General features: G+C 34.4%; 1 protein-coding gene across 3 annotated transcripts in view; it reads left to right on the top strand.

Moving 5' to 3' along the window:
• LOC140149714 (D(1) dopamine receptor-like) overlaps positions 1–24,415 on the top strand; it is a 200,347-nt gene extending 175,932 nt beyond the window's left edge. For all 3 annotated transcript variants that reach the window (XM_072171783.1, XM_072171790.1, XM_072171777.1), the window contains exons 3-4: positions 17,463–18,898; positions 19,213–24,415. In XM_072171783.1, the coding sequence (XP_072027884.1) occupies positions 17,632–18,898; positions 19,213–19,259 (1,314 nt within the window). In that variant the 5' untranslated portion in view covers positions 17,463–17,631 and the 3' untranslated portion in view covers positions 19,260–24,415. The remainder of the gene's footprint in view (positions 1–17,462; positions 18,899–19,212) is intronic.
• Positions 24,416–25,501: the final 1,086 nt, after the last annotated feature.

Raw genomic sequence — 25,501 nt, forward strand, 5'->3', positions numbered from 1 at the left:
TCATCAAGTTCTGTTCGAGTTGTATATACCGTTTGAAAACAGGTATCTGATTTGGCATTTCACTACAAAAGCAATGTGTTACAGCGATCGGCTTGGCTGGCCTCGATTAACCTCGAGTTATCAGTTTCAGCGATTTTCAAGATATTGTTAGAATTGGGGATTGCTATCAAGATTTGATGCCGTTCTTGTCTTCTATTTCAAGCTTTTCTTGGGGTATTTTGTTGGTCATGGGAAGTGTCATGAGAGATAAGATCATCCTACGCAGATAAGATGAAGTTTGATGTTACTTTATCTCTCCACGACGTTTGGACTTGTCATACAATCTGAATGGTGACTTGAGATCGTATACCTGTATACATAAAATACCAATGGTGATGAGTAATCCCTAGGTATGACCATGCCGCATTTTATTCAAATACGGCAATCTTATTGAAAAATCGTCATGATGATTTAATTGCATATTTTCTGCTCTGTATTAATGATTTGGATTCCAAATAAAATCATGTGTGAAGTCTCGCTATAATTATGTAAGGATGTATTTGCTAATAAGAAAACAAAAAAGGAACCGATACGTTTTTCATCTAAGTCCGAATATGATAATATATCAGTTGGACGTCGCACAGCTTTCAAATCAAAACAAGTGAATACATATTTGAGGGTTTTATCGGTAAGTAATCATGGCAAGTGACACTCTCGCATATTACCAATTGACATGTTAGATTTAAGTCATTTTAGTCAGATCTGAAAGTGGTTCAGGTTGAAGACACTGGTTTGAACTTCCAGTAACTTGTATGTCAAATGGGATAATCCTTATTCAATTTGGCAATTTGAAGATTAAGTGGTCACTTTAAAAAAAAAAAGTTTGAGTGGGCATCATGATCATATGAATATTAATATTTCCACATGGCTAGGCTAAATATTATGTGCTACCTCAAAAGCGAAAATACAATACAAGACTTGAAAGACTCTTGCACTATTGAAATCATGATGATTTTGTAGTGTTGCAAAAGCATGTGAATTTTGAAATAATTGGTCAATGTGGAACGTGTCTAATTATTCTCAGGGAGGATGAAAATGAAAAGTTGATAAATGATACACAAGAGACGGTGCGATTTTCAGTACAATTATTTGCGGTCCTTAAAGTTATCACCATCGATGAATGCTTATAAAAATATTTGTTATTCCTTAACATACAAAGAGACACTTTTCACGCCTTTTTAACGTGCCCTGATAACAACCACAGAGGAGAGAAGGGATTGTGCTACGAAGGCTACTGACCTGAAAGTCTACAAATCCGTGAAAAAAAAATCATCTTTTGGGATTTTTATCAAGTAGGGTTGATTTCATGCTTTTCTTGCGTTGACGAAAATGACTGTTACTTTACCATGTTAGCCACCGGGAGAGTTGTTTCCAGAGTTTAACTATAACCTCTGTCAATGCACGGTTGAGTGTTTCATGCACGTCCCACAAGATGCATGTTTTTTACGCATGATAAAGAATGCTTGATTTGCGGCGCATAAAGTTATAATGGACGAATACTGTAGTAGCGTGAACGGATACGTGAAATCGCCTAGCTAACCCATGTTCTACTTAAGAACATTTTACATGCTTAGTCATTTGAACGCTTGGCATGCCGTTAATGTAGGTTAAAATACCTGAATGAATTGGATTGCATAATGTAGCAGAACCTGACTCTACATTCCAATACCTTTTATTAGCTAAATTGCTCAAATGCATGCATCAAAACGGCACTATTTAATAGCGTCGTGTGCTTTTATGAGGATTTAAAAAGGCATGCTTATAAACTTTCCCCAAACTCTTGTACATTGAAATTTTTCTGCTTGTTTTGCTTTCTCCTTTATAATGTTATTAAGAATTAAGGAACGCACTTTTTTATATGAGATAACATACGATTGAGGGGTACGAACCGCGTTTAAAGGTATTATTCGCAAAATACGTAGTTTTAAAGGCTCGATTTGTTCTTGATCTGTTCATAACCATTACTTGAATTCAACAAGATCCCATTTTAGCACAGGTATATAAATTGCATATTAGCAGATACAGAGGGGTACGATCCACATTTAAAGGTACTCTTCGCAAAATACGTAGTTTTTAAGTCTCGATTTGTTCTTGATCAGATTCTGTTGATTTGTAACCATTACTTGAATTCAACAAGCTCCCATTTTAGTATAGATATATAAATTGCTTATTAGCAGATACATAAAAGTAATCTAAATTGGCTAATCACATAGAATGTAATTATTAAAGCATGTAAAAAACTGACTTTTAACAGGTAATCAGCAGATAACACTCTAGAGTAGTAACAGTGTCTGTAATCATAGTAGCATTGATTGACACATGTACCTGTGTGTGAATAGCTCACATTCTTTGTACGAATGATGTCTTTTACACTAATATAATGCACAGAGTTTTAACAATAATTCATTAATTTGTATAAGTTTTAAGTTGCCACAAATTTTCAAGATTCGCTTCCATTCTGCATTGGTGTACATTCACGTAAGTGGCTCACTTCTGTAATTTCTCAGAGTAAACAATATTGTTTTCAAACACGGTGCTCCTGATCTCTTTGCTTGCTTTCCCAATCTCGCATATAAATTTTAATCCCTCAGATACTTTTAAGTTTGTGTGAGTTTCATTTACAATATTAAATATATAATAGGACCTCTTTTAAATCTGCTCTATTTTTCTACAACAATTTGTTCAACTAAAGGTAATTTAAATATTCATACTGTAATTGATTTTTTTTATATTGTAAGACAGTGAGTTTTCCTTAAAACGTTTTTTTTAATTCAATCAGTAAGCTAGATTTCCCCAACGTATTGCACATTCTGAAACTCTATGTAACATTTTGCCAAAAGGAAAATCAATCGGCTTACAACAAATTAATTACAATGGCACACTTACGAAACACTATCGCGTTGTTTTAAGATATATGAACACGATGATTGGAGACAATGTAAACGAAAGGATTCTTCCAGGGAAACCTAAATATTGAAATTACGGAATCCTAGCTATCTGATGCATCTCAATTTATTCATTATAATATGTATTTCTTTTCTTTTTTATGATCGTGGGAGACAAAACACGATGTAAACTTACAAAAGAACTTATAAATAGACGAGGAATACGATACACTAGAGTTAACTAGACTCGATCTTGGGTAAATTTCCTTTGGTCGATACCATACCATCAAAATAAGGTTTCTCCTATATAATTTATTCTAACAGTGAATAAAATCAGCCCTTTTTGAACTGGGAATATTGACTAGACAACATATATTTTACATTAATGGCGTCGTACTAGAAGGATGATATGAATTGCTTTTTTTTTTTTCAATTTCATTTTGGAAACTTATGTCAACACAACAAAACGGGCAGACAACTCATGAGTCTGCAAACGCGTGTTAATCATAGCTATGGATCACGGCGTTGTAAGTAAAGTAAATGGATGCAATGGTTCTTGTAAAAGGCCACTTGACCAACTTGGCAATCAACCTGTGGAATGTAATATCTATTCACAGCATAAAATACTGGCGGATGCCTGATGCAATTAAACCACTTTGGAGAATAGAAACCCTGCATGCAGGTGCAGTAACAGCTTTTCCGCGTTGGCTTTGTTTTGAAGATATTATCATGTACATGTATGTCGCTCTTTAATGTAAATCTAGATGACTAGTCGAAGCGGAATACACCCAAGCCACTATATCTGACGAGCAGTTTAAGACAGACGAAATCATTAAAAGTATCGTAAACTATCTCCGTGAAAGTGTAGTCTCTTCCACATTAAAAAGCACCGCTTTAAATGTGAACTTGATCATGGTGAACGATCCAGATTCATTGTTGAAGTTGATTTCATATCAGTGTTAAAAGAATGTTTTATTCACATGTCATCTTGCGTTGACGGTGTAGTCGTTATGTTTCTTAAGGCTAAACAATGTTGCACATTTCGCTTAGAGAATCATTTTAGCGCCTTTCAGTGTTTTATTTGCAAAATCCAGAAGCAGTATAATTTCGTAAAACTAGAAAATAGTATTTTTGTTTCATATAGTTTGTTCACGTTCACATGCGAGGTCATATCAATAATACTATTTTAATCATACTAAAATACCAATGGTGATGAGTAGGCCTAACCCCTATACCGATACGTTTTGCATCTAAGTCCGAATATGATAATATATCAGTTGGACGTCGTACAACTTTCGAATCAAAACAAGTGAATACATATTTGAGGGTTTTATCGGTAAGTAATCATGGCAACTGACACTCTCATATATTACCAATTGACATGTTAGATTTAAGTCATTTTAGTCAGATCTGAAAGTGGTTCAGGTTGAAGACACTGCTTTGAACTTCCAGTAACTTGTATGTCAAATGGGATAATCCTTATTCAATTTGGCAATTTGAAGATTAAGGTTATACAGGATTTTGACATTTTGTGTAGGCAAATTGGCTGCACGTAGCCACCTAAAATATTTTGTTTTTCAAAAAATAAACATGGCAGGCCTAAAATCATACTTCATCTTAAAGTTGACACTCTAATGATTATTATTGTAATACTTTTAACGTCATAGCTCATACACAAATGTACTTTGTAAGTGTTTCAATTTGTGTTCAATTTCATGAGCATGAGGTTTTTTGGGAAAGTGGCCAGGAAAATATGGGGAGAGGGTCCGATTTCATTGCGATTTCGCATATGTGTTACAAACAAACCAATGAAATAATGTACCTATTTATTCTTTCGATAGGTCCTCCTGATTTAAAACAGTAAGCTTACATGTTCACAGAATGTCAATGAAAATGATGGGGTAAATGTCGTCTTTTTTGCAACAACAATATTAATTTAGTGTGCCAATATATTGACACAATTATTCCCTACATTATTTCTTTGAAGTATCAGCTAACACATGCATATCAAAATTTTATGAATCAGCTACGGGAAACATTAAACATAATTCATTTCATCTCAGCATATCAGGCCAAATGGTCCAAAATGGAGTTCTGAGATATCCACACATTTAGTTTCAAGTACTCACATTTTCTGCTTTTTCACAGTATCAATTCACAATCCCATAATATTCCAGGTGCAGTGCTCCTGTATTACTACTGATAATCCTTACTGCATGGGAAGTATCAATTGATTTTCACAAAACTTGCAGAAATTGACAAATTTCTGCCAAAACTTCCACACTATCAATATCATGTTCAAACCATGTGCTAACTTGTTTACAATGCTAGTTAATGTTGTCAGGGCCAAGGTGATAGTACTTATTTTATTGATTTTGTCTAGTATAGTGCTGGTTGAATACTCATGCTCCACTGTGCATATGCTTCAGTGATTTTAGCAATCAAATGAAAATGATAGGGTTGCCAGTTCATGCGCTGGAATAATAATCACTATAAGGGGGCACATCACTAAATATATGTCCCATTGAAATACATGTGAAAATACAATAAAGTAACTAGGTGCATAATATTTATGAGTCCTGGGGGAGGGTAGAATGGGGGAGGGGGAGCAGTTTTTGGCAAACATTTACAGTGCATCTTTATAAGGCTTAGGAAACACTACAGAAACATTCAAATCTGCATCATAATATCTAGGCCATTTAAAGTTTCCAGATTGGCAAAGTTAGGCTGGCCGAGAGCAGGGCCAGGGGAGGATGACAGGAAATGTTGGCATACCTTTTAAAATCTAACCCACGGGCCCCCCATGTATATTTGGGATTCCCCCTTCCAAAGAAAATGATAGACCCTCACACCTTCCCTTACTTCCATGCGTTACACCAAATGCAGAAGGATTTAGTGTAGTGTCCCCTTAAAACAAGAAAAAACTAAAAAAAAGAATTAGTGCTGTGGGATATCTAGAGCAAATATTGATACACAAAATAATTTCAAAAATACTTTGTTGATACAATTTTTTCAATCTACATCTCTGAGATGTTTAATATATACATATACTTCATAAATTAAAATTAAAAAACAAAAGACAAGTTGAGTGGAATTTTCACCCTCCGTAACCTTAAGTGGTCACTTTAAAAAGGTTTGAGTGGGCATCATGACCATATGAATATCAATATTTCCACATGGCTAGGCTAAATATTAAGTGCTACCTCAAAAGCAAAAATACAATATAAGACTTCCACGACTCTTGTACAGCTGAAACCGTGATGATTTTCTTGTGTTTCAACAGCATTGTGAAATAATTGGTAAATGGGGAACGTGCCTAAATATTCTCACAGAAGATGAAAATGAAAAGTTGATAAATGATACACAAGAGACAGTGCGATTTTCAGTACAATTATTTGCGGTCCTTATAGTTATCACCATCGATGAATGCTTATAAAAATATTTGTTATTCCTTAACATACAAAGAGGCACTTTTAACGGCTTTTTAACGTGCCCTGATAACAACCACAAAGGAGAGAAGGGATTGTGCTACGAAGGCTACTGACCTGAAAGTCTACAAATCCATGAAAAAATCATCTTTTGGGATTTTTATCAAGTAGGGTTGATTTCATACTTTTCTTGCGTTGACGAAAATGACTGTTACTTAACCATGTTAGCCACCGGGAGAGTTGTTTCCAGGGTTTTAACTAGAACCGCTGTCAATGCACGGTTGAGTGTTTCATGCACGTCCCACAAGATGCATGTTTTTTACGCATGATAAAGAATGCTTTATTTGCGGCGCATAAAGTTATAATGGACGAATACTGTAGTAGCGTGAACGGATACGTGAAATCGCCTAGCTAACCCATGTTCTACTTAAGAACATTTTACATGCTTAGTCATTGTGAACGCTTGGCATGCCGTTAATGTAGGATAAAATACCTGAATGAATTGGATTGCATAATGTAGCAGAACCTGACTCTACATTCCAATACCCTTTATTAGCTAAATTGCTCAAATGCATGCATCAAAACGGCACTATTTAATAGCGTCGTATGCTTTTATGAGGATTTAAAAAGTCATGCTTATAAACTTTCCCAAACTCTTGTACATTGGAAATTTTCTGCTTGTTTTGCTTTCTCCTTTATAATGTCATTAAGAATTAAAACACGGTGTAAGTAACGCACTTTTTTTTATAAATGCTGAGATAACATGCGATTGAGGGATACGAATCACGTTTAAAGGTACTCTTCGCAAAATACGTAGTTTTAAAGGCTCGATTTGTTCTTGATCTGTTAATTTGTAACCATTACTTGAATTCAACAAGCTCCCGTTTTAGCACAGATATATAAATTGCATATTAGCAGATACATAAAAGTAATCTAAATTGGCCAATCATATAGAATGTAATTATATTAAAGCATGTAAAAAATTGACTTTTAACAGGTAATCAGCAGATAACACTCTAGAGTAGTAACAGTTCCTATAATCATTGTAACATGATTGACACATGTACCTGTGTGTGAATAGCTCACATTCTTTGTACGAATGATGTCTTTTGCAGCTCTATTGGCACTTACACTAATATAATGCACAGACTTTTAACAATAATTCATTAATTTGTATAAGTTTTAAGTTACCCCACATTTTCAAGTTTCGCTTCCATTCTGTATTGGTGTACATTCACGTAAATGTCTCACTTCTGTAATCTCTCAGAGTAAACAATATTGTTTTCAAACACGGTGCTCCTGATCTCTTTGCTTGCTTTCCCAATTTCGCATATGAATTTTAATCCCTCATATACTTTTAAGTTTGTGTGAGTTTCATTTACAATATTAAATATATAATAGGACCTCTTTTGAATCTGCTCTATTTTTCTACAACAATTTGTTCAACTAAACGTAATTTAAATATTGATGCTATAATTGAATTTTTTATATTGTGAGACAGTGAGTTTTCTTTAAAACATTTATTTTTGAAATTCAATCAGTAAGCTAGATTTCCCCAATGTATTACACATTCTGCAACTCTATTTAACATTTTGCCAAAAGGAAAATCAATCGGCTTACAACAAATTAATTACAATGGCACACTTACCAAACACTGTCGCGTTGTTTTAAGATGTATGAACACGATGATTGGAGACAATGTAAAAGAAAGGATTCTTCCAGGGAAACTTAAGTATTGAAATTACGGAATCCTAGCTATCTGATGCATCTCAATTTATTCATTATAATATGTATTTCTCTTGTTATTTATGAACGTGGTAGAAGACAAAAACACGGGGTAAACTTACAAAAGAACTTATAGACGAGGAATACGATATACCAATTTCCTCTTGTCGATACCATACCGTCAAAATAAGGTTACTCCTAATTTATTTTAACAGTGAATAAAATCAGCCCTTTTCGAACTGCGAATATTGACTAGACAAGTAACATATATTTTACATTGATACTTTGTTTACTTCCGTCTCAATGGCGTCGTACTAGAAGGATGATATGAATTGCTTTTTTTTTTCAATTTCATTTTGGAAACTTATGTCAACACAACAAAACGGGCAGACAACTCATGAGTCTGCAAACGCGTGTTAATCATAGCTATGGATCACGGCGTTGTAAGTAAAGTAAATGGATGCAATGGTTCTTGTAAAAGGCCACTTGACCAACTTGGCAATCAACCTGTGGAATGTAATATCTATTGACAGCGTAAAACACTGGCGGATGCCTGATGCAATTAAACCACTTTGGAGAATAGAAACCTGCATGCAGGTGCAGTAACAGATTTTCCGCGTTGGCTTTGTTTTTAAGATATTATCATGTAGGCTACATGTATGTCGCTCTTTAATGTAAATCTAGACTAGTCGAAGCGGAATACACCCAATATAAAATAACTCCGTGAAAAAGTGGTCTCTTCCACATTAAAAAGCACCCCTTTAAAATGTAACCTTGATCATGGTGAACGATCCAGATTCATTGTTGAAGTTGGTTTCAGTGTTAAAAGAATGCTTTTTTCACATGTCATCTTGCGAAGATGGTGTAGCCTTTTCTTAAGATTAAGAATCATTTTGGTGAAAATCAATAATACTATTTTCAAAACAAATCTATATTTTTCCCAAATGGTTCTTATTTCTAATAGTTAAACAATTTTTTGAAACTTTGAATAACTTACGCGATTTTAAGAAAGTTTTAATCAAGTTTGTGAAACTTTGAATGACTTCAGTCGATTTGGAGAAATTTCTAAGCAAGTTTGTGAAACTTTGAGTAACTATTTTGACAATTTTTGACAACTTTGGTTAATTTCCCCTGTGACGTGGGGCCTCCGTAAATAGCTCAATTTATTGATTTTTTACGCATTACCAGCGGGCTTATTTGAATTCAACAAACGCTCCCTATTGTACACAGGTATAAACTGCACATTAGCAGATACATAAAAGACATACATTTTAATATCACCCAATTTCGCATACAAATATAATAAAGCATGTAAAACCTGAATATTAGCAGGTAGAGTATCTCTGAAATCAGTTGATAACAATCTTGCGTAGCAACTGTTCTTGTAATTAAGATTTTATTGATTGACACGCACCTGTGTGTGAATAGCTGACATTCTTAGTACGATTTGTGTTTTTGTTACATTGTACTTCCATTGCGCTTTACAATGAAGAATGCATATTGTTAAAAGGTCATTAATTTGTATTTTAAGTTGCCACACATTTTCAAGTTTCGCCTCAATAAATCTGTATTGGTGTCCATTATCGTGACGTAAATGTTTCATTTCGTTTATTTGTAAAAGAAAATGATATTGTTTTATACACGAGTTCCTGATCTTTTTACTTGCTTTCCCGATTGAGCAATGATATATGTTTAAGTTTGTGCGTTTTATTTACAATAATAACATACACTTTTACTTCTTTGGGGTTTGTTCTATTTTCTAACAACAAGTTCTTCATCAAAGGAAATTAAATATCGATATTTTAATTGAATATGTTTATATGGTGAGACATTGAGCTAAAACATTTTTTTCTGAAATTCGATCAGTAAGATAGATTTCCCCAACGTTTCAATGCATTAGCTTCTAAAACTCTAAAGTATCATTTCGCCAAAAGCAAAATCAATCGGCTTACAACAATTTAATTACAACGACATACTTATCAAACAGTGTCGCGTTGTTTTAAAATGTATGAAAGCGATGAATGGAGACAATGTAAAAGAAAGGATTCTTCCAGGGAAACTTAAATATTGAAATTACAGAATCGTAGGCATCTCAATGTATTTTTTATGAACGTGGAAGACACAAACACTAAGTAACCTAACGAAAGAAGAGGAATACAAGATACATAACTAAACGCGATCTTGGATAAATGTTCTCCTACAGTGAATAATTTAGTTTGAAATGCAAAGATCGACTAGACTACCTACGTATATTTTACATTTATACTTTGTTTATCTGCTAAAAGGATGAATGATTGTTTTTTGTTGTTGTTGGGGTTTTTTTTTTTTTGGGGGGTTCAATTTCATCTTTAAACCGTATGTCGATACTGTATTTAAACAATGGATAGGCAATTCGCGTGTCTCCAAACGCTGTTATAATACGTTTAAAGGACCTTTGGACTATATTTAACTGAGAAGAGGTAGAAGGTTGAGTTTCAGGTGCATGTGCTTGGTTCAGAATTTAGAATATCAAATGAAAGTTCATGAGCATCTACACGTCTCCAGACCAATGGTACGTATGTTGGACGTCCAAAGGTCCCGTAAACGTATAATAATCATAGTTATGGATCACGGTGTAAATAAAGTAAATGGATGCAATGGTTCTTGTACAAAGCCACTTGACCAACTTGGCAATCAACCTGTGGAATGTAATATCTATTGACAGCATAAAACACACGAGAATGCCTGATGCAATTAAACCGCTTTAGAGAATAGAAACCTTGAATGCAAGGTGCAGCAACAGCTTTTCAGCGCTCGCTTTGTTTTGAAGATATTATCATGTTGTACATAATGCCGCACTTTAATGTAAATCTAGACGACTAGTCGAAGCGGAATACACCTAAGCCACTATATCTGACGACCAGTTGAAGGCAGACGTAATCATTAAAAGTATCGTAAAATGTCCCCGGGAACGTGTCGTCTCGTCTACATTAGAAAGCAGCAATGTGAAATTGATCATGTTGAAAGATCCAGATTTATTGTTGAAATTCATTTCATATCAGTGTTAAACGAATGCTTTTATTCACATGTAATGTTGATCTTGAAAAGACGGTGTAGTCGTTATCATTTCTTAAGACTAAAAAAAATATTTCTCTATTTGCAAAATTCAGGAAACAATACAATTCCTTTCATTAAACTCGAGAGCAAACAGTAGGTTTTGTCTCATATAGTTTGTTCACACCCGAGATAAAATCAATAATACTGTTTTTAAAATCAATCTATAGTTTTCCTAAACGATTCAACATTCATGCTGATTTTACCCAACAATATCCACAGAAACAAATCTAAAAAGACATCTCATATCTTTATTTTAACAGAAAGGGAATGTTATTTTGATTCCGGTGGATGGCGAAGTCCAATATTTCGGGTCTTGGATACCATCCTTTATTCTAACACCATTGATGTTGGATCCTACTATACGGAAATACATGGAATTGTACATTATTGTAAACCTATTAATTTCATCTTGTGTCTGAAGGTTATGCATGGATGCATGTTGTAGGTAGGGTTGCATGGTGTCTATGTGGAGGGTGAGGGTGGGGTGGGGTGTGGGGGGATGTGGCAGGTGTTTGATGTTTAGGAGAGGTGTTTGCGTTTTAAGTGATATAGGGGCAAATTACATGTAAAATGATTGCAAATAATAATCCAAATGTATTTCTACGTATAATCGGGACCAAAAGCAAAAGGTGCAGTAACGTTATTTAACGATTCCACGTTCTAGGAGAGGAGGTTGACGTAACAGGGAAAATTGATGTAGCTCAGATGCTCGAAAAACCAAAACGTCTCCTCAACACATCAGAACACTCATTTACCTATATATTTCAACGAACACATTTGGTGTTGATTGAATATACTGTAAAATATTTTATTCAACGCATGCATGTCCTAAAATACAAAACTGGCACATATCTATCACAAAGGTTCTCAAAAATTGATTTTGTCTGGATCTTTCCCACGTTTGTAATTAATGCTGAATATTAACAGGTCTAATTGTGAACATTAATTTTAATTCCGGGTAATTGGAAAAGAATGAATAGTCTAAATAACCCAGTTTACGTGATACATTAGTTAGTATCGCTCTAGCCAATATGAATATCATGTATCTGGCAAACTGCATTATCGTCAATAATCTTGTATGCATATTCGTAATTATTATTATCAATGGATATATGAATTAATATCTAGGTCCATGATATGGGAATGTTATCCTGTTTTTGCTTATTATGAGCATATTGTGAATATGGAATATTAATCATACCATATGCGTAAACATTTACATCGTACATAATCTCACACTAAGCCAACACTTTAAACACCAGTCGTACAACATGTACAGTGCATGATACAACAAAATATTGATTTTAAAAGATAATATTTACAGTCTATAGATGACCTCTTTGCTACAACAAGCAAAAGATACGGGAAATATTTCAGTAGTAAAACAATCATGGTATGTTTACTGGCATTATGCTATTATAGCTATACTTTTAAAATGCACTTCTTTAGTTCGAATACAGATTAGTTCAACGCTGATTTCATGTTCTATTCGCTAGCTGACTATGATAGGAAGTGATTTTTGACCAATGAAATGAATCTTTCTGTTCAAAGCAACAATACATGGTTCAACACAATATTCAGATCTCGGTCGCTTTTCGCTAGCGAGCCGAGTATTATATTCTTATCTGAATTATTCAATTTAGGTATTATAGTAAAAGCACGAATCCGATGTTGCTGTTGGATAATCGTCCAACATTAATCTAGCAGACTAGACAGTATTCAATGCAGAATAGTCTCAAGTGCTTTAGATTAATAAACCAATGGTCTTGCGATGCGATGTCATTTATGTATGATGCATATGATACGAATAATTGTGAAAATGACCTTTGTTGAAATCTTTAAAAATACTAATTTATCGTGATACGCCTTTGAATTAATGGCAAGGTTACTGAATAGACTACACGAAGAATAGTCAATTACATGTATATACATGAAATAGTAAAGCTCGCTTTTATATATAATATAATATAATATATAAATATGCATTTACATGTATTGTAGAATGAGAGACAATATTACTCTATTATCAAGAGGCAATATTGACTCTATAATCTAATTTGAGTTATTGAAGTAATCTTTCCACGATAATTTTCCTCAATTTTATTCTGATACTTTTATTTGTTGGAGAATTCCCTTGAGCACATTACTGATATTACTTCGTTTTGATTGCAAGGTTTCTCTAAATTTGTATGGCTTTCAGAAAAATATGAAAAATACGTAATTTTTGGTATTTCACAAACATTTGCCCAATCACGTAATTAAGAAATGAAGGGTAATGCCTTGCCCTATACACCCAAATAATGTGCCTGAGGCATTAGAAACGCAAATAATGGGTGAAGCGCAGCCGAACCCATTACTTAAATGCGTTTACTGCCTATGACACATTATTTTGGTGTAAAGTATAAGGTAGCAACCTTTATTTATTTCTATTATTTTACCGTAAAAATAGTGTGATTTAAAAGAAAATATTACTTTTTAGTCCAAATATCTCATGTTGCATACATGGAGGTAAATTGCGTACGCATAATTATATACATCACAAGTTTAAAACAGAGTTCCATATGCATTCAGAGCAATTTAAAATCATATTGCTTTCACGTGACACGTTTTGACAAATGACAGTGCGTGATTTTCATTGCGCCGTGAGGGTAGTAGAATTCAGAGTATGGGCCTTTTTTTTTTGTCAGCCAATTTGCTTATTTTGAAGAAAAATGTAACATGAATTAGCTCACTTCTCTTACTTCTACTTGAAAGTTCTAAACTTTAAGGTTTTAATAGCCTACATCATTATACAGTATTTTCGTCTGTTCCAGTGACGTTTTATTTTAATACATTGTGTTGTAAAGTATACGCGCGAAGTTAAAATTATTATAAGACGTCGTTACGGGGTATCGATGGAGGAACACACATTGTGTTTGTAATTTTAGAATTTGAGTTCATATGATCCTAGAGCAATACTATTTATGTACGGGTATGCGACACTGATTACAACATATAACTAAGGTAAAATTAATGGTTTAGCTGCTTTGGTACGATGTATTATGCTGAAGTTATTTGAAACGTTGTAAATCATGGGGGCCAGAAAGTGTGCTGTTTGGCTCACCGTTTGCTGCTATAAATCGGGAGACTGTTTTTTACGTATTAAACAAGGTTACTTTTAACTCGTACCTCAACTCTTACAGTACCTTTTAAAAGATTGTTGAAATCAATCCCTTGAAACAGTGATTCGTGTGACCCAGGCTACTTGATAGCTTCTGATTGCCAGTATATTGTTTCATGCCTTTCAATTACGAGGTGCCAAAATGCCCTTTCATTAACCTACTGAAATGAATGTTCTTAAAATGTAGTTATTCCTACATGTCAAACACAGGCTACTAGAATTTATTGATTACAATGGACATTATACTGATGAAACACTAATCAAACCAGTAGAACACGTCAGTAAACTGAATAAAAACGTGTTGAATTGCTTGGCGATTGAATCGAAAGATTGGATTTCATTCAGGAAAGTACACCTGGATAAGATCATTTTATTCTGGAACGTAACACGATGTAACACTGTGTTGCTACTGTTAGAAGGAAAGGGAAGTTTCGACTTTAATAAGTAACAGTTACAGATTGGACCTCGTAGCCTCCGTACAATACAAATGAAAACGTGCCAGAATGAAAAGGCGTTATCCTTGATATATATTTAAAGAGCTTAATGCCTAGTAGAGGCCATAGATAGTGACGGGCGTTTGTTTTCAGGTAACCTTTTTTCTCAGACATGCTTTTTTATTGCCTCCGTTCTTAAGCCAATCCCCGCAGGGCATTCACATTATGGATAAACACGTTGAAGTTGACAATTCTGTTCACTTGGATTGAGATAATGCCAAACCCACCGTTCATTTGCTTCATATGTTGTCAGTGTCCTTTCGCTCTTTAGATACTTGATCAAAGCCAAGTTTATCGCTTTATAACTTGTTTGTTTTTCAATGTTGATAAAGAACCTAAAGAGTCAGTGAAGAGGGCTTGATATGTTCATATTTCCGCTCACCTTGTCATTAATGTTGTTGAGGGCAAATCTCAAGAGTTAAGTGACAGTTTAACGCTCAAAATTACATAAAATGATGCATCATTAGGTTGTTTGTAAGATATTAACTATTCAGGAGACGACCAATATTGTCTAGGGCCTTATATGTTAACAAACAGTATTCGTTTTGATATGCATTTTGTTATTTGCTTGTCCGCAGTTATTCCTCGAAGTTTGCATGCCCTTAACCTTGAGCTACCTTGCTCGGTAGCTTTGTTGCGTTAATTTAAGCTTAATTGTTCTTTCTCTCTTTCATTATCATGATTCACCCATTTTGTAACTCTAACAGACAAAAATTGTCCATTGTTGCATCTAAACAGTCTAAAAAGTCAAATTACAATCACACTTGGTTCATAGTTGAATGGGAAAGATGAACTAATGCATCTTTTACATATTGTTTTCCTTAGACACTTTCTTAATTATACCTATACATACCCAGGGGTATTACAGCATGGTGGACAACAAATTCATGTCAAAAGTAATGGAAATGATATTATTTTTACATAAGGCTATGCTGCATTATCCACGCGAGAAAATATCGGCATATCCTGTTAGTTCTCCAACGGATTACTAACAAATACTAAAGGAAAGTAGAGCGAAAAAACAAAAGCGTGATCGCCTGTAGCGTTTTACAATGTAATACTAGAGCATGTGTTCCAAGTAGGAGGCTTCTACCATAGGTTAATGTAATAGTACTTTGTGCGCGCCAAAACTGATCGTTTTGTGAGTTGAAAAACACAACCTGCTTTTGGGAAAACTTCAACTTTGTTCACCCTTACTTAATGCTTAAATTTGAGTGTTTACCTTGATGCGGCGCGATAGATTGGAACTCGCGTGCCGCAACCATGATACTTTCTTTCATAAACAGTGGGCAACAAAAATGATAGGTTGACATGGTGCGCTAAAATGCTTAAAATTGACTATTGTATAGCATTAATGTCAGTGCCGTGTCGTGCTTATTTGGTTAAGATGCGAAAACGTAACAATTGAAACACATCAATAAAATGAATTTAAGTGACTATACCTATTTTGTAGAAGAGTGTGGATTGGTAACATAGATCACTGCTTGTTTTTTTGAATTTTAGAGCCAATGCATTCATGGTAGTATCACTACCCTGCATCCGCGATAGTGAATATCCATCAAATAGTTCAAGCCGTAAGAGCTAGGCTATTACCTTGATAACAAGAGGTCCCCCAAATGCTTTGTGTTTATTAGGTAGGCTGTCCTAAAATAAACGCACCTAAGGATAAGCAAACATAAAAAATAATTCTAGAATCAGGAAGCTGCCCCAGCTACCCATGATTATTACGCCTTATATTTTCTTTGAATTTGTCAGCGATTGGCTCAGCGAATAAAGGCTCGCAGCTATAAAGAAACTCATCGGAGTTGATGAGGTTGTACTGATTCGATTCAATAATGTTATCTCACTGACACAGTCTCACTACTCACATTTTGCTTTCGGGCTGTATTATATATGGATCTAGATGGCTGCATTAAATCGTTATCACGTTCTATTTATTTCTTTGATTCGTAAATTCACTCTTACTTGATGTATTTCTTTAAGTAATACATCAAAGTAACTGAAACAAAGCTTATAGGAGATTACATTTGAATTGTTTTTAATTGAATGTTTAATATGAATCTCAAGCAGTCAGGTGGAAAACTTACAGTAACATATGACATTTCTTTCACTCACATTATATTCATCAGAAATAATCATGTAAATGACTTCTCATTTTCTGCATTGTTTAAAATGCGTATATTTTAATACCATGTTTTCATCAACCGGAAGACTGGATGATGTGATCAAATTAATTTATCACAGACAATAATATGTCTTGGAATAACCCTTATTCATGCTTCATAGGAAAATGTTGTCAATTTTTAAAGATTTTTTATTGCGCATTTACAAAGTTGCCCTTTTTCATTGTCGATGTATATAATCAACGTTAGCAGTTCTCCACTTGAGCGAGCGCGTCGAATTGCAATTCTCGGGGGCATATTATGCTTTCCCGCCTAACAAACTGAGATATTTATATATAAGACCTTAAGGTAAAGCAGCACTCGAGCTGTTAAGTGTAGGTATACACAGCAAGATCATATTAAACATGTTCACAGTTTAACGCCGTCGAACGGAGTCACCTCATGCGCCCTCATCGTCAGTTTTGTACCGCCATTAAAACTAATACATGTTTTTATGTTGTTGTTATTTGCAGATCGAGCTTATCTCATATCAGAACTGGAAGTGGAAAGAAGGGAAACAGGCCATCCGAAAGAAATGCTTGGAAGTATACGGTGATTATAACGATGATAAATAAAAGTACTGGCACCGGAAAATATGTGCTCTATGGTTGAGATGTGAGGTTATGTCTTTCATTTATTTCGATGTTCGGAACTCTAGCTGATGAAGCAACAATGAGTAATACCTATGGACTGGGAGATACTTATACTCCTGAACCAGCACCCTTAGCGGGTACTCCTGTCGACAATGGCAGCTTTGATGCAGCTACCTCGTCAAATAATTCTTCAGTATTACAAGGTAGCGGAGAGGAAAATGTTGTTGCTGGTGTCGCCTTAGCATGCATAACTCTTGCTACTGCCGGTGGAAACATTTTAGTGATAGCCGCAGTGACATCTTGGCGAAAGTTACGGCATAGAATAACCACGTGGTTTATCGTATCCTTAGCACTATCTGATGTCTTCGTAGGATTACTTGTTATGTCATGGAACGCTGCCTCATTTTCGCTTGGTTATTGGCCTTTTGGTCAGTTTTGCCGTGTTCACCAAGCATTGGATATAATGATGTCCACGGCGTCTATATTGAACCTATGTGTGATTGCATTGGATAGATATTGGGCTGTAACTCAGCCATTTGATTACCAAAGTAAAATGACAAAGAAACGAGCCATTATTATGATTGCATCTGTATGGACTGTTTCTGCCCTTCTATCGTTTGTACCAATATTTTTGGGTATTCATACTATACCTGGCACAAAAGATTCTCTATTAGAGATTCCGCCAACATGTGAATTTGTATTGAATGGCATATACGCCGTTATGTCGTCATGCGTAAGTTTTTACATACCATCTATTATTATGATCATAACCTACCTGAGAATATACCAGGAGGCTAGAAGACAGGCAATAAGCATACGCAGCCAGAATAGAGCGTTGGATAGTAACCAACGTGATCAACATAAAGCCGCTAAAACTTTAGGTGCCATTCTAGGTGTATTTGTATGTTGTTGGCTTCCATTTTTCGTTGTAAATTGTATTTTACCGTTTTGCGATACGTGCGTTAGTGACGTGTGGTTCGGTGTGGTGCTTTGGTTAGGATGGATCAATTCAGCTCTTAATCCTTTGATTTACAGTACAAATCGAGAATTTCGCACAGCATTTAAACGATTACTGTGTCGAAAAAGATTCTTAAGAGAACGAACAATGGAGTACAGTACAACAGTAACTTTGTTAATGCATATTGGCAATGGGAAAGTAGACGCTAACAAAAATGATCGTAAGAAAAAGGAGAAACTGCAAGCAAAGCAAAACAATCCTGCTCGCTCGTCACCAGCAAGAACACTTACAGCCATTACAGAATTTGTAACAGAAGGATCTCTCAAAGATGAATGTGAACATGAAGTTGAACATGAAGGTGCGTACCCTAAACATAATGTGGGGCCAAGATTGGCTACGTATAAAGATCATAATTCAAATACTTCTACAACGCGGCGTAAATAAAAAAAAAGTCATGTGATGATTTAGAAAAATGAATTATAGAAGCATTATAACTTGATACATTCAGGCTGTGATGTGTAAAATTGTTATAATGTGTAGCATCAACGTACATCACCGTAATCGTATGCTATTTTTGTGTCGTAAATGTGTTAATTACAAATGTATTTTTGTCCAATATTTGTTTGTATAAACATGATGTAAATAATCGTTTTTTCTTTATACCTACTACAGGGGAAACTTCAAAACTGAAGCAAACGAGCGAAGAGGAAAAACAGTGAGAAAATGCTCTGTCTGTGCTGTACCTTAAAACCAAAATCACAACAGAGTATCTTTTATACGTCATTCAACGGTTGGTTTGGTAAAACTGTCTCTGCAGTATTTGCTACATGTTTCTTAGATATCTTTATATTTTCTTTTTATGAATAACAAAACACGCTGTGACTTTTGTGTGATTTAACCCCTTCTCTGACGCCACCACAAATCACGCTGATCCAGTTGATGGAGATATAATTAACCTCTACTAACAAACACATTTGCAGCTTTTAACCCCCTAGTTTTACCTTGTGATTCCGTGCATGATGTTACAGATGACCTTTGACCTTGCAGGAGATTATGTCACTTACATACATCCGTCCTGTATCCTGTCGATCCTGCTGCCGACATCTTGTTGGAAAGCTGCAGTGATATTGTGGAATCTTTTACATCATGCATGAACTGTTCATTTGTGCCTCTTTCACTCTTATTTCAATATATAAATCAATAACACTTCAATATTTATTCACACTGCATGGCGTTATAGTTTCTGTCAAATTATTCTATATATATACTCCTGCTATGGCTAAACGAAAGGAACAGAGAAGTGCATTACTTCTGATTTGCGCGGGCAATATTGATGGTAAAAAAGAATCAAACTCGTACAATGATTATCATGGCACTTGACGATACAATTGTGTTTATTTTTATCAAAAAATGTAATAACAATAGAACCTACTTGTCGGGTTATTAGAAGTCAAATGATCCGTTATTGATTGGTCGAGACAGAGTGGTATGTGTTTTCTAGCGTCAGGAAAGGAACGTCAACACCAATTTGACATACGTCAGTGGTTATCAAACGACAGAAATATTGGGTACATTTTGGCGATAAGTTTATGTTGACACCATGTATGCAAAATGTCAGGTTAAATCTAATATGAAACCGACTTAACTATAGAAGAAATCTGGGCTGTAATATGCTTGAGTGTTCTCAATACGTATTTCATCTTAAGGAGAACGTATACGTTTATCATCATGGCGCACAAATTGACAAGTAAACCAGTTTAAATTGAAATAACTAGACCAGCCAAGACGATTTGACTGACATGATGCAGGTAACAAGCTTTCCTTGCACAAAGTAGCTATGCCAAAAGCGAACTAACAATATTAATTCTTATTTTAAACTATTTAAAGATTGTTAAAATCAATTCATTGTTTGCATGAATATTGCCAAAAAATAATAACTTGTAGGATATGTCATCATCGTTACAAATCCTTCCTTAGGGACCGTTTACAAACATTTGTAAGGGGGGCCTGATGTAAAAAAATGTCCCCATAGAAAAGCATATAAATTCAATTTTTCCAGGAAAATTTGTGGTCATTTTTTTCAGACCCCCCTTAGGAGGGTCGACATTTTCCAGCCCCCCTTTTTGCATCAGATCCCCCTTACAAGTGTTTGTGAACGGTCCCTTATCTTTTGTTTGTTCAAAGTGGGAATATAATGTATCACATTTTATGAATCTGAAATATTAGTTAAGATACTTTTGTTCGTCACCGTCTCAGTTGTGTTGTGTTCCAATCCAATGCACACATTATAATGTACTAACCATTGTGTTGTACGTCACATTTTGTGTTTTTTCATTAAATTTTCTAGATTAAATGTTTTTATATTATAGAGAGCAATATTTTAAGCTTTTTGCTATTGCTAACTGCTAGCTAAAGTAAGGCTATACGCAGTTTGGGCTGTAACCTTTTAGTAATGACTATAGCAAGTATAACTATCAGCAACTGATTAACACATTTTTTAATTGTCACTAAAGTTGGGTATTTCTTCTCCTATCTAATACGATGTATTCACAGCTTACTTTCTGTTTAAAAGTTAAATGGTCAATTAATAAGAACCCGAAAATCTGACAAGATTGCGTTTTCAGGAGCGTGTCTCGATTGTCCATTTTACTTTTGAACTGTAAGTATAATGAAAGACAGAGATAAAAAGAATTTATCGCGTCTGATGTCAATGTCAATTACGATCCTTGATTGGGGTACACAGGTCAATAGCGCGTAAAAGGAAGGCCGATTTATCTGGTGCCGATCGGAGAATAGGAATAGCATAAAATGGCGAATGATTACGTACTTTTACAAGGCAAAAAGCAACTTTTCTAGGCATCGTTGACATGCTGCCTTCGCGAAAGAAAGTTTCCTACTATAAAGATCTAACTTTGAAGGTGCAAAATTAACAATAAGGCGCCCGGTTATACCGCCACGTTCAGTAAGTCATCGTCACGACACCTGTAAACAAACAGTGCTCGAGTTTGATTGACAGATGACGTCAGACGCAATAGATTCTTTTTATCTCTGTCTTTCATTATAATCTGTGTATTAATTGTGCTTGAATTCATTAAACCTTGTTAACGTTAAAAAAAAATCTGTTTGAAAACCTTGTTTACCATTAACTTTATTTATTCTAAATTCGTCTTTTAAAAAACAAGTATGCAAGCAATTTATTATGATTTCAAGTGTAATCCTTTTTAATTTAAGTATTTTAAAAGTTGCGATAAGAATCAAATTGTGTTTCATTTTCTATAAAGTAACATTTTAAACAGTAATATATGATATTGTATATGACAGGAAGAAATATCAAATTTATAATAATATTGGTGATATTATTGATAACTATAAAGATACTTGTGTATTTTAATCACATTCAGAGTCATTGTAAACCAATTTAGGAACATTGGGGAATACAAATTCCATGAATATATCCTATTAACCTGAATTCATACAGCTCATATTCCCATGGCGTTGCATTTAGGAGATACAAGCTTACATTATTAACACATATCTCTAGCATTTTATTCATTCACCTCTGAGAGGAAATTGTCACATAGGCCATGTATGCGGAACAAGTAAAAAAAAGTTTGAAATTTTCACACAAATAGACGATTTTCTCATATTCCCACTACGTACAATTATCACACCTTATTCATTATAAAATAGCATCTTTCAACATAACGTGCAAAGAAGCATTTGGCTATGGTAACAATCTTGTAATTGTGTAAGGTAGGAATAAATGGTGATGTATATTTTCTTCAGTTGAACAAAAATACAAAATACGAAATAAGGTATTATATGAGGCTGCTTTTTGTAAGTAAAATAATTTTCATAGAACAAACCGTGTGAAGGGCTTTATATATTGTACTTAAGTTGTAGCAGTGTACTTAGGTTAACGGGTTAACCTTGAGGCGATGATTTCGATGTATCTTAATTAGGTTGGAATGTTATCTTAGTGATTCAAAAGCACACGAATCTGCAGAATAATACGGAAATTAATCTTAATTTGTAAGACATATCATTGTGTGAACAGCTATCAATGATTTAGCTTAAGATGGCACCGAACGGGGTATCAGATTGATGAGCATATTTGGCATTGTTCTTTAAGCTAATAGAGAACTTTTGAAAGGAAACACACCTTTTATTAAAACCCAAACTCATTAGTGACACTTGTATTTTGATATATCTCGCGATCTTAAATTTCAAGTCAGAATATGGAGAATGCTTTGTTGTTGAAATTACAAGACGTGTTGAGATATGCAAAGTATTTTGGTGATACATAATGTCTTAAATGCATAATTCAATGTCTGCATGTTCTGTGTTCTTAAAGCAAATCACATAATGGATATGATGACGAATGGTTCAAACCCTGCATTCAATACCAACCTGTGTAGATTTAAAAACGTTATCGTCAGTATTAGAACAGAAAATGTTCTGGACGTCGCCTTTAACACCTCCATGAATCGGAACTCGATGACTTGAGAATTACACCATGTCAACATGGCGACAGATTTGTAGTTTGGCAATATTGGAACGATGTAAACAAAGGATTGATCATTTTCATATAGACCTGCTGACAGTTACTTATCAACGTTGAATGCCAATGGTAGACAAATGGGACTGTGTAATTGGATATTCTCAAGGTGCTTCTGGATATTGTCAATTGCTTATAAATCAACAGTATTTACAAAACAGCATCTTGTTATTGACGTGAAGCCATATAAGGTACTATTTAAATGTTAATTTTGCTTGTTTATAATGCTTACCACTGAATGAACTTATTTGAACAACATTATGCATTGTGAAGTATTTTGATTTTAAAGATGTTATAAAGTTGTTTTTTACCAAAAAGCGTAACTAGCTCAGTAATTTGTGATGCGATCAAGCCAAATCAGTCGGAACTCGGAAATATTGTTTTCACTAACTAAAAAATGGCGTCGACTTTTCGTTCACACCATAATCATTGTGTTCGTTCCTGTATAGAAGCTATAAAAGGGGAAAATATATATATATATATATACAAATATCTGTTAAATTATGATGAATATTCTAAAAGATAATCTCATGATGTGCGGGCGCAAGTGATATCAAGCATTTTTATGTATATCAACTTTTGCCATAATACCGTAAAATTCTATTTTTATTATCATGTTTACTGAATTTTAGAGCGTGGAAATGTGATTGTTTGCTCATGTAACATTTGGCATCCAACAACGAAAATACCCCCTACTAATCAACCTTTACATCATTTTTGTCTTGTTGTTTCCTATAACAACATACGTAATAAACCTACCCAAGAAAATATGTTTCCTTTTAGTATTCTTGATTACGTAATAGTTTACAATATGCCGAAAGCTCCATTGGACTATGGTTGTTTTGATATGAATATTTGCATCATACAGACAATGAAATACATAAGAAGATCAAAATGTCTTTCGTCCATATCTTAAAATTAACCTAGCGACAAGTGTTTATCTTGCTTGATCGCACCATATGAGCTTGACAATTACATTTCAAAGGAACAAGCATGCTGTTTTTAATTATAGTTCATTCGTAGCGGGTTGTGAAGAATAATTTGAAGATGGCAGAATGAAATCGTTTGCCGCAAAATAATGTAAACCATAGATGTTGATTTAGAGATGGGAAAGTACTTTAGGGTCATGCAGTAATGCCGACTATAATAGTACCAGAAAGAACAACATTAGTCAATAACCATTTCAATCAAAGCAGACGGTAATCCTATATAACAATAACTGTGAATTTCGTCGTCTTCGGTTGCGTTATGTGTTCAAATGTTAATTCAAAATAAATATAAAGTATTAAGTTAATATATATATGAAGACCTTATTTCCAAACCATGTTACGTTCACTATCCCATGTTTCTGATTTCCCTGTGCGATATTTCAATGTGTTGTGATGCTAGGATTATAATTTCAGTTGGATGCACCATTACAAGGCAAACAGTGGATGGACGCACAGTAACAATACTGTGTGAGGCTTTTGTTTCCCAAATAAAAACAATTAAGTTTGCATATTGTTATGCAGCATTGATATGGTAATTAATAGCTTGTTGATGGCCCAACTCATTGTTGCTTATGTCAAACTTGTCAAAGTAATTGTGATTGTATCTCACAAGTAAATGAGACACATGGGGTTGTGGACTTAACACGGTTTGGAAACAAACTCTTCATATATAATTGCAAAACAGTATCTACTTGAATTTAACGTTAACTTTAAATGTGTCTGTGCTTTCAAGAATTACTATCATTAAGAGTAATTGATCTTTAAGGTAAATTGGTAACATACAACGACAATTGAAATTAAGAGCACAAACATTTCACAGTGAGTTTTGTCACTGAAATTAGAGCTTATTTCCCACGTTTTACCAATCAATTATTTTATTGCAAGTTTATTTTCAAGTGTGATGTTAATTCAATATTTTGTCTTCTTATCAGTTTATACAATAGATACTACTTTTTTATTGCCAAACATCCTTGAATGTTTTTAACCTTTAACATAGGAACTCATAATGTGTATAAGGTTTTCTGTTTCGGGTAAGGGTATGTCTTCTAAAGACTTGACATGCATGAAGTATGGAATATTTCTTCATGAAGTGCCAAGACTAGTCTGGAAGGGGTCTGCATTAACCGCACGGGCTAAATATTAATTGCAAAATAATTGTTTGATAAAAAATGCACTTTTCATGAGTTTGCATTATGGTGCTCATAATGTAGTGAATTTACCTAAACATTTTAAGTACTGTATGATTAATTTAAAAAGGTGTGTGCGCATCATATTGTTAAATACAATCAGAGAAATGGCATTTGTAAAAGGGATGTAAAAGTAAGAAGACATCGGTGTTTCCAAGTTAATTAAAACAGTATTACCACCATCATCAAGTAAAATGTTCTATCTTTTTATGGACCTTTTGCTTTTG

This window comes from Amphiura filiformis, chromosome 1 (assembly GCF_039555335.1).
Source record: "Amphiura filiformis chromosome 1, Afil_fr2py, whole genome shotgun sequence".
NCBI lineage: Eukaryota > Metazoa > Echinodermata > Ophiuroidea > Amphilepidida > Amphiuridae > Amphiura > Amphiura filiformis.